At 37.7% G+C, this 11,794-nt stretch overlaps 1 protein-coding gene across 1 annotated transcript in view; it reads left to right on the plus strand.

Annotated features, from left to right (window-relative positions):
* Positions 1–11,794, plus strand: part of Otc (ornithine carbamoyltransferase) — a 49,078-nt gene that overhangs the window by 34,901 nt on the left and 2,383 nt on the right. The window contains exons 7-9 of the mRNA XM_031372012.1: positions 4,604–4,657; positions 4,745–4,894; positions 7,464–7,601. Of these exons, the coding sequence (XP_031227872.1) occupies positions 4,604–4,657; positions 4,745–4,894; positions 7,464–7,601 (342 nt within the window). The remainder of the gene's footprint in view (positions 1–4,603; positions 4,658–4,744; positions 4,895–7,463; positions 7,602–11,794) is intronic.

Here is an 11,794-nt window from a genome sequence, read left to right on the forward strand (position 1 = left end):
TTCCTCCTCCTCCTCCTCCTCCTCCTCTTCCTTCTCCTCTTTCTCTCCTCCTATTCTTCTTCTCTTTGGGATGTCCTTTTATATGGTTTGAATTTCTTAACACATAGATGTTTGATCTGTATAATAACATACATGCATAAATAAATTCACTAAAGTAAAAACATATACATCCTCCTAGAAGTAGTCTTACATTATGATCTCCTTGTTCTGTGCAGAATAAACAGGACTTGGGAAAGGTAGGAATTATCCCTACAAGGAAATCAAGCACAAGACAACTCTAAAGGATCTGCTGAGGTTTTAATCACCCCAGATCTACTGTTCCCTTTTCTCCATTATGTTTCTTATTCAGCTTCTGATGTGCTTTCAGGAGTCTTTTAAAAAGGAAATTTCCCTGAGTAGAAACCATTTTGGAAACTAAGTGTTGATTTGCGGTCAGAAAATTGGCCTTCACATTAGGACAAAACTGGTCACCACGACCACATGTCCTGTCAGTGTATTGCTCACCAAGCACATATTTCATGTTTTTCAAGAAGCTCATTCTGAGATGAATATAGGGGGACTTCATTATTTTCTTCATGCTTCTGCTTCTTGAATTTGAGATGTATATTTACCAACTACCAGGAACATAGTGTAAAGATGACTCTCTGGATTTCTCCAGTAGTGACCACCCAGCCGTTGAGTATCTCATGAATGTTTCACCACCCCACCTCTGTCCAGTGTCTTCAGTTGAGTTTCCTACTAACATAACCATACCTAGGAGACTCATAGGGAAGTAGTAGGAAGAGATCAGGGAAAGGGAAAATCAAGGAAGAGTACTATTTATAGGGACCAAACATCTTGGTTTTCCTAGACCTGGGGTATTTCCAAAGATGAGAAACATTCAATGCTAAAATTTCAAGAGTATTTAGAAAGTCAGGAGGATTTGGTCACCCTAGCTCTGTGGCATGTTCAACCCAACATATCAAATCTTAACTTGACAAAACAAATGAGCTCCAGAGTGGCAGGTATGCTTCAGAATTGTCCCAACCTGGAGTCCAGAGAGCATGTTTTCATCCTTCTGGACCAGTTACTGCTGAAGGGACAACAGGCAAAGTGGAGTAGCAAGTTCTCTGGCACCTACAATGAGAAGAGCAGCCTGGTAGCCAGAGAGTGGCCTACTGAAAAAAAAAAAAGCTGTAAGTTCTGTGTTGACAACACACTTGTGTGACCTGTTTTGTTCCAAATAAGTAAATAAAATCATTTTCTCTCCTGTTCTAGCTGAGTCAGTTTGGGTCAATGCATCCTTCTCTCTTGGTTTCCTAGGCCCGAACAAGTTAGAACAAATTAGGTGGCCCAGAAATCACATGTTGCCTGAGATCTAGGCGCTGGCGAAGCCTAGCCACATTCCATTTTTTAAGTGGCTTCTTCCTGAATTACTCCAAGCGTTTCTTCTACTTTCTTCTCTATGTGCAAATGCCCCTGTTCTTCAAAATAATGGCCTATTAAATTTAGACCTACTACCACTCACCATGGCCTCAGCTTAAGTGCTTGTATATGCAAAATCCCTATTTCCAAATAAAGTTACATCTTGAGGTTCCCATTGGAGAGTGTGTGTGTGTGTGTGTGTGTGTGTGTGTGTGTTGCCGTGGCATCAAAGCCAGGGCCTCATATATTCTACCTAAGTACTTACCACTGAGTTATGCCCTACCTCTAGAGAGTAACTTTTCCAAGGGCATTATTTGCCCAGATGCGCCCACCATGCTGTAGAACAAATGGCAAGCACTTGTAATAATAGCATGCTCTGGAGGCTCACCTATTACAGCAAATTTTAGTGACTCGGAGAGATGGCCCTTCCAACAATCCTCCTGCTCATTTCATCTTACATGCACTGGAAAAGAAGCTCAACTGTGACATGTTTGAGCACACTTTCACTAGAATGCTAGTCTGCAGAAAGGCTCCACATTAAGAAAATGTGAATGCATTTACTTTTACGGAGAAAATGTGCATTGAAAATAATTGTTCCCTGCTATAAGGAGATTTTGGAATTGCTCCATTCTGTTGAGGAAATACACAGTTTAAACATTGCATTACATGTCAAAAATGTTTTATTAACATTAAAAGAAAATTTTCCAATATTACAGAGTAATTTCAGTAATGTTCATATATGGAAACTCATTTAATGATAAAGTGTAGCAAAATCCACTTAAATCTTTGTGAGAGCAAGGTTTTTGTTGTTGTTTTGTTTTTAAATACTGCTGCCAAGTCTGATAGTGCAGAAGTTGGTCCATCAATTTGTAAGTCTTCTCTTATTAGAAGAACTATTTACCTTAAAGATAAAGCTAGATTTATTGTAAATTTAAGAAATACAGAAGAGTTTCTAAAATCATAAGTAATCCATTTCCTCATGCCTCAACCAAGAATAACTTACATGTTCCAAAAAAATCTTACTCTGTCCATGATTTTCTACAGTGTTCCATAAGCCATGGATGATCATGATTTTACCATTATTCTAAGTGAATATTTAGACTGGTTTGTTAGTCACCTTCTTCATCTGGTTTTAAAATTTAAGTAAAAGCCAATGGGTGATTTAGTATTGAAAACTGAGATGTGAGTGAAGAATTTCTCTCTGCCTTGTAAGTCACAGTTTGGGGTGGGCAAGGTTGGCTCATTTTCTAATTTCCAAGCCTCTCTCTCAGTTCTCTAAGTACTTATTGATTCCTTCTCTAAGAATGATTACTCTTAGAGAGTCCAATTCCTCCTCCCTGAAGGCAAGAGTACATTTTCAGAGCAGTAGGCACCTGATGTAATATCTATGGCTCTTTATGTATGTTTACCTATATGAGTATTCACAGCATTAGTTTCCAAATTCACAAACCTTTATTAATTATGTTCCCCTCAAGCCCCATAAACCATACTCCAAAAGCTCATAGCAGTTTGAACATAACAAAGCTTGCTTTAAAATGTCTACAGCTAGCCTAATCAATATCTTGGCAGTTTCTTTCCTCCAAAAGAACTATGGTAGACAAGGATGTGTAAAGAAGCCAGATTTCAGCTGAACAGACCTGGGGATGCCTGTCATAAGCTGAGCTTCTCGGAAAGTAGAATCTGAGAGTTTAGTGAGTAGGATGTATAATATGCCCATGGCAGTATGTCCTTGAAATCAATGGCTGTCGGGGAAAGGACAGGGTAAAGAAACAGGAGTGCTCAGAAGGAGAAGTTGAACATGATGTGGACTTAACCCGCAGTCTCAGATGATCTATAGAGCATGTATATGTGGAATGGTCATTTGGATCTGTCTGAGCTTAGGCGGAAAGGGTCTGCTTTTAATATCTTCCTATTAATCACTCTGAATATATGGGGCCCTAGAAAGGTGTGCTTGCTTGAGTGAGGTGACCTTCTATAAATGAGGCAGTGTACAAAGGGGGCAGACAGTTGAAAGCCACCTTCTGGCATCACCATAGCAACTTAAAGAAGTAAGTCCTTTTATCATGATTATTCATAGCAGTGGAGGTGTGAAAGGGATATCACAACATTCAGTAGAAACCCATACTTAAAATGTACAAAATCAATTCATAATAGGTGCTATGAATTCAAAACATTAAAAGATGGAGGAGGGTGCATATAACTGTGGGGTTTGAACTGACACGAATTCCATATGAGCTCATGAACTGACATGTTCTGATGAAGACAATCAGGAGGAGATATTCAAGGAGCAAAGGCTGGAATTTTAGAAAAGGGCAAAATATATAAAGGGACAAGAAGATGGTTGGCATTTCTGTGGCAGTATATTGAGAGGAATTAAAGTAGATGGAAGCAAGGAATGTAGGCAGAGAGGCTTGAGGCTATTAACAACCTTTGACATAAGAAGCAAGTACTAAACAATTTACACAGACAGGAAGGTGTGGAGAGACTGATCATGGCAGCATGGCAATAGCTTTAGCTACTTTAGCTGCCTGCAGAATGTCCATTAGAGCTGGGACTAGGGTAAGTAAGCAAGACTCCCAGGGTGCCAAATCACTCAGTCCTAAGATTGACTACCTCTTTATAGTCACCTTGCTCAGCTCTCCAAATTATTCCAAACATATTTATAAATGACATTTTAAAGCTAGTCCCACTCTCTGGGAAAAGAATAAGGCGGGAGCCCATTTGTATTTAGCTGGAGTGGCCACAGTGGGCTTTTCTGTGGAGTAGTTATTAAAGTTGAGATTTCAAAACTTGTCTATGGAAAGAGTGAGGAAAGGCATGTTAGACAAAAATGAGAGCCATGTGTACAAAGGCATAGATAAAAATGCATTAGGCTATGCAATTATGCATATAGCCTTCTCGTGCCATTAAAAGGTCAAGGAGAGGTCTAGTATGAGATAGAAAGTGCCATGCTATATTTGTCTCTACGACTGAGGAAGGCAGAGATAGTCCAAAGGACACCATGAAAGCCTCAATGTGCCCTACTGAATGTGGATAAGCTACAATTGTTCAAAATAGAAGAAAGAGCCTATTCTTAGGCTTTGTTTTGTTTTGTTTTAAGACATACTAGATAGTTGTTAAATATAAGAACCATTAAATAGTGTCATGTATAATTAAACTAACTAATCACCTAAATAACAGCTAATGTTTCTTCTTGCAGGGTTATGAACCGGATCCTAATATAGTCAAGCTAGCAGAGCAGTATGCCAAGGAGGTATGCTTTTTATTTGTAATCTTCTAATTGTCTTTCTCTGTTCCATGAAGTTTCTGTTCTTTTAACCAGCAAACTTCTCTGTGTTAGAATGGTACCAAGTTGTCAATGACAAATGATCCATTGGAAGCAGCACGTGGAGGCAATGTATTAATTACAGATACTTGGATAAGCATGGGACAAGAGGATGAGAAGAAAAAGCGTCTTCAAGCTTTCCAAGGTTACCAGGTTACAATGAAGGTACAAATTGATGCTTCTCTGAAGGTTCATTAATTGCATTCATAAAAACTAGAACTACCTCATCATTCATTCACTTTAGGGACAGTCAACTGACCTTTAATACCCTATTAAGGACTCACTGCAACCCAACAAGGTCTCTTTCCTCCCAAAGACTAGTGATATTCTATAGAAAAAAAAACAGTTATGCTAGACAAATCTGAAACCTGGCCTGTAGAAGAGCAAGCTTTTCCCTCTCTAACAAGTTCCAAAATGCTTTATCTTGCATAAGTTCAGAGACACTGGGTTACTTCAGGTGTATACAATTTCTTAAGATTTCTTCCATAACAAAAGCTCCATAACTGCTTGCAATATTAGTTCTTGCTTTTATTTTTATCTTCTAATATTTCTTAAATCCATGGCAGTTTTGCCAACTGTCCCCAGGGACCCTAAGGGACACCCTTTCAATCTAATGCCTTCCTAGAAGATCAGAAAAGCTGATTATCAGTCTTTCCTTCCTGCTTGCCTCCCTCTCTTCTCTTACCTCTTGTTTGTTGTCTGCAGTGCTGGGCATCTGCATGGAGCCCAGGGCCTAGACCAAGTTAGGCAAAGAACGCTACCATTGAATGATACCTTCCTCTGCACACACTATGCTCAGTCTTGAGCAATCATCAGAATGACCAGTATGTATAGTTATCCTCAGTGGATGGTCCCAACCCCAGAGGCTCTGATTCAGTGAGTCATGTACGTAGGAATTTGCATTCTATCTACATTTCTGCTACTTGAGATGTAATAAACTTTGATATGTAATAAATAGAAAATGATTTCTATTACTTTGTTCATATTTTTTGTGGTTTTTGTATAACTGCTAGCATGCAGTGCCCATAGAAGCTAGAAGAGAGCATTAGATGCCCTTGAGCTGGAGTTACAGACAGCTGTGAACCACCATATAGATGCTAGAAACCAAACCCAGCTCCTCTGGCCAAGCAGTCAGTGCTCTAAACTGCTGGCCCATCTCTCCAGTTCCCAGGTAGTTTAAAAAGAAGTTCTAAAAAGTTTTATTAAGGAATGGCATGCATGTTAACAAAAAGCACAAACCCTAATGATCCCATTTCCACAAAGTGAACTTACTCTTGGCATCTAGATGGAGAAACATCACCACTATCCCCTACACCTGCTTCCAGTCATAATTCAATCCCAGAGGATAACTTTATTAGATATTTTATTCTTTGCAGTATTGCACCTAGAATTTAAAGTACATGTGAATCTGTCCACAATGATTCTTATTAATGTATTTTAAAAAATCTTAATTTCAAACAATTCTACACAGAACAACCTTATTCATATTTCTTTGTGAAGTTTTACTAGAGAATAATTTTCTGAAGAAAGAATTTTTCTTTGATGTCCTATATACTTGAAAAAAATACCAGTGATGTTCATCCAAACAAGATGAATAGTTTAAACACTTCCAGTTGTAAATTATAGTTCTTTCTTCACACATCCCATTTTTTGTTATTTACATTTTACATCTTGTAGATTGAAAAGAAAATGGCATCTTGTGATTTCTAAAATTGGCCTTATTTCTGATTATGCTAAGCATTTTTCATATTGATTGGTCATTCCGTTTCTATGTCTTTATATCTCTGTCATATCTTTACTTGATTCTTATCTGCTCCCCTTTATCACTGGTTGTATGAGATTTTCTTTTTATACGCCATGGTTAATCTTTTGTCATATATGTTTCAAATATTTGGTGGAGCTATTTTAACTTACCTATACTTTGCCTCATGCTTGGCTTGGGCAATTTTCTGGTGCCAGTACTGTAAGCTGGAAGAATAATAATTTTCCTGACATATGACAGGTATAAACGCTACTTCCTTTCCATCTCATTTGCCAGTACTTTAGAAGCTCAATTATTCTCAACTTAGAAGTGAAATAAAATTTCAGTACAAAGGCAGTAATTTTGAGGTAAGAATGTATGAGGCAATGTAGTTTTAAATGTGTAAGTGAAAAACGGAAATGGATGGGGGGTGTTACTTTTGGGAATTAACTGCGGGTGAAAATTGAGAGTGCTAGCACATTTGCATTTGAAGAAAGTAAGCAGTGCAGAGTGCTCAGAATCCTCTTTAATGCACTTCTACCTCACTGCTTTCTTCAAAATTATTTTAATTCATGACAAGGTATACTTCAAATGCCAAAACTCATAATTTGAAAAACAGCTCAAAATATCATGCCATTGCATCGAAGTAACTTCTTGGTATATTGGCAACTTTTGCTATCAGCTATATATTAACTAGGTTCATTACTAAAATGTCCATTGCCTTGCCAGGCAAAATATCAGAAAAGTAAATTGACTGGTTTAAGTTGGAGTGATGATTTTCCAAATTTAAATGAGTGACTACAAAATGCCATAGGTTGGAGGGATTCATGCATTATCCTGAGCGTCTTCAAATAAAACCTTCACTGTGCCCCTTTGCTTTGTAGTGATACATCATGCCAGGACAAATGTGTTATTACATGCCAAAGAAGCTGCATACAGCTGCTAGGTTTAAGAGTTCTTACTCAAAATGTGATCTTATCTCCACCTCTTTAGACTGCCAAAGTGGCTGCGTCTGACTGGACATTTTTACACTGCTTGCCTAGAAAGCCAGAAGAAGTGGATGACGAAGTGTTTTATTCTCCAAGGTCATTAGTGTTCCCAGAAGCAGAAAATAGAAAGTGGACAATCATGGTAAGGAAGAAGGGGGCAATGGGATAGTAAGAAACTCTAAGCATACTTTCAATTTGGTGATTCATGCTTTGGGATAAAGAATAAGCATCCAAGGTTATCCAACTTTACTCTTTTGGCATCTATTTTACATTTTTAAATTGTATTATATTCATTAATTCTTGAGTGTGCATGGGTGGCACACACTTAACAAAGAGTGTAATTGGGGGGAAGAAGAGTTTTTCACAGGAGTCAGTTCTTTGCTTTTACCATGTGGGTCCTGGGGCTCAAACACAGGTCTGCAGATTTGGCAGCATGCTGTGTTTACCTGCATGTTATCTTTACCTGCATGTTGTCTTTACCTGGGAGCCATTTGCCAACCTGATCTCTAGTTTTGTTCAGGAAGATCACAAGCCAGTATTTCTTATTAGCATGCATAGTATAGTTGAATGAAGTAAAACTGACCTTCTCCCAATTTCATCAATTCTAATCAAAACTCTTATTGCCATGAGGAACTATTATTACTACGTCTGTGTTCATGGGAGCTGCTAATTCAGCGCCTAGCACAAAATGGGCATTCAAAAATATCATTTCTTTCTTCGACTCTTCTCCTTTTTTATTCTTTTCTTTGTACATTAACCAAAGAACTGTAGTTCTCTGTTTGAGTTTGGTCATAGAGATAAATTTGCTTAGAAGTATGGAACATTTCTAAGATTCATGGCAAATCTAATGGCAGACGTTATTCATCCCATTCAGATGAAGCCATTGGTCAACTTCACCACTAGTATGCTAAGAAATATTAACATGATTTTGCTTTGCAATATTCCTTGGAAAATGTCTATGGAAAACTGAATATACACATGCTATAGGTTAGCTTCTCCATTTTAAAGGGATTTAGCTGATCTCAATTACTGTACTAGCAGAGTCTTAATTGCAAACAACAGATTCCATCCTAAGTGGATACTGGAAAGAGTTTAATAGACATTAAAAACTCTTGGGAGATGGGATACAGTGAATCGTCATGGAGCACCACATAGCAAGGACATCACAGGCCAAAATTTATATGCCAAATCACTGTAGATGTTTTATAGCCAGAAAAATGACAAATACAGCCACCCACATCCTGGTATCTAGGGCCACTGAAATCAGATGCACTAGCTGAAACAAATACTTTAACCTGCACATGGAACAGAAGATTCAATCTTTCAGACAATGGCTTCTATTTTATGCTCTTCATTTGTATGTCCAAGTCTTCAGTAGATGTAACTTATTACTATTCTTTTACTAAAGCTTCAAGGAAGTCTGGAAAGTGTTGTACTAGCTTCTAATCACCATAGTGTGGTAAAGTAAGTTGGGAAGGACTATCTGTTAATTCTTTATAGGATCATTGTGATCATTAAATTATACATGAGAATTTTAGTATAGTGTCTAATGTGGTATAAATATCATAATTAGTATCATAATTATCTTCTTCAGGGTTGATGTGATGCAGTTAGCAGCAGAACCCTAATTTTAGCTAAAGCTGCAATTGCTCTGTCATTGAGGCTAGTCTCTGAAGACTTAGTGTTCATTTCAGTATCTTGTTACAGAAACTTTGGTTTTAGGAGTTCTGAGATGAAGCTTGAGAGTTGGAATTTCTAATGAGAACCTAGATAATTCAGGTGCCATTGTCTTATGGACCACATTTTGAGTATTAAAGATCTAGATATGTAAAATAGAAAGTGGAAGTTCTCCAATGTTCACCTTAGGAAAAGACATAGTAAAATTTCCCTTCAAACTCAATTTTTTACCAGAGGACAATTGAAATTCCAAAGATGATTCAAATAGATCTGTTAAGGGAGGTTGCATATATATACTAGGGGAACTGCTTAAAAATTCTTAAATCTCATCTGTGGAGACAGTCTATATTTCTGAAAAGTTAAAGCATATTATACAACATGTTTAAATTAAGTTTACTTCCAAAGTTAAATCTGTAATGAGTTAATTTGATTAACAGGTTTACAAGGACATACATTCGCACAGGGAACTTTTACAGCTCACTTTATCCACCTAGGTCTCGCTGGGGTCTCACCATGCCCATTGTCTTGGACCACTCTTATTATGAAAAGATTTAGTTTAATAAAATTCCAAAAGGAGGGCTATGGTGAAGTGAAAGCAGAGAGTCTAACAATGCTGCACTGGCTGTCCAGAAAGCCCTTCTACCAACTGGCTTCAAAGAAACCATCTGTGTCATCTTGGATAAATTGTCTCACCCATAAAATGAGCCCACCGAGTCACAGAGATTACAGATGAGGAATAAGTTTACTTAGGTCATTAACATCATCAATAGCTACTTTGAGTCCTATGTGGAGGAGAATCTTGTGTCTGTGGTGTAGAACAGAAAGAGGTGTAACTGATTAATTAACATTCTTGACATGAATGCTGAGAAGGTGGTGGCAGTCAATGACTGACAGCTGTGTCCTTGTGCCTGTGCTGGAGGATTTGGAGGTCCCTTGGAGTTCATTTCATTTCAGCCATGCAATTGGAGCTTCTAAACTTTGCCAGATTTTCTACCCAGCATTGCAGGATTTAAAATGAAAATACAAAAAGAAATAATATGCAGCCCACACACAGCGTGTTACAATTTCTAAGTGCAGAGCATTTTCAAGCAGGATGAGACCTTGGAGGTCATCTGAACTGCATTCCTGTTTTAAAGGCAATAAAATTATTCTCTGCTTGTTCAGAATGGCCTTTAAATTCAGCACTGCTGTGATAATTTGTTTTTGCAGGATGCTCTAAATGGACAATATCCTACAATTGCTCCATCAATCCAGGAGCCACTGGCTACACATAGCGATTTAAATTTATATTAAACTTTAAAAAAATTAAAGATTTAATTCCTTGGTCAAACTAACCTCAAACCTCACATTAAGTGTTCAATATTGTCCGTAGCTAGTGGCTACCATATTAGACAGCACAGGCAGGACATTTTTCCCAATGCTGACATTTCTAGTGAACAGCACTCCTCTAGGGAATGATTTTCTATTATATAACTTCATTTAAAATCAGGATAGAAGCAAGAAAAAAAGATACTACTACCTGGCTTCCACATCTGAGATGCATACAATGATTATTGTAAGGTCCATCACTCCAAGAATGCAGAGAAAGCCTGTGTAAGATCATTAAAGCAAAAGTGTGCTGTTAGAGTTCCTTTATAAGGCCTCCACATTAAGTACTTCCCAACAAATCTACTCCCAACACAATGTTTGCTCCATAATGCACACATCTTTAAAAACAGAAACAAGAAGCACACATGTTCCTCCCGAGAAAATTTGTTTTTGTATTTTTCTGTGATTAGTGAGAAAGCAATACTTATAAAACTACTGGTATCTTTTCCTCCTCTGTATACATCTTTTTAAAACATAGTACTAAAGTAACCTAAATAGACTTTTTCAAATGCTACACTTAAAAGCACTGTTATCTAGATGATCCTTAAGTATTTAACACCTTTGTAAATACAACTCATAGTACTCAAGATCATTCACTCCTCTCTAAGCTAAGACTGCCATCTAAAATACAGTATGCTCAGTTAAATGGCAATGTCAGATAAACAATTAATTTTTATATAACTATGCTCCACACACTGGAACATACTTGTAGCAAAAATGAGTATTGTTTAGATGTAATTTTTGACTCTGTTTGTCAAAACCGCCCATTCCTAGTTTTTTGTTTGTTTGTTTCGTTTTTGTGAAGCTAAGCTTGACATTGACATGTTGTATTACTCTGCGCAATAAAGGAAAACCTGAGATGCATACCTGTAAACTCCTAAAACAGATTGAACAGTTTTACCTGTTACATGGTTCCCACCACCACCACTGAAATGTCTTCCAGGGGTCCTTTTTCACAGTGTCCTGCTTTACCAAGGTCTCCCTTGGCTGTCCAATCTCCAGCATGCTTTAAACCACTTTAAAATTTTATTGTCTAAAAGTAACACCTTGTAATTTTGTTTCTTTGTCTATTCATTGTTCTCACACTTCTAAAAACAATGACCCTGTCTGGTGATGTTCTGCATTATGCCTGGGAGAGTGCTGGCGACATAGCCTGAATATGTAGTCACTGCATTTGTTTTCACTCTGAAGATGTATATGATACTGATTTGAGAGTGTAGGCTTGAAGGAGCTAGAGAAAGGACCCAAGGAGCTGAAGGGTTTGCAGCCCCTTAGGACAAACAACAATAT

Source organism: Mastomys coucha, chromosome X (assembly GCF_008632895.1).
Source record: "Mastomys coucha isolate ucsf_1 chromosome X, UCSF_Mcou_1, whole genome shotgun sequence".
Lineage (NCBI taxonomy): Eukaryota > Metazoa > Chordata > Mammalia > Rodentia > Muridae > Mastomys > Mastomys coucha.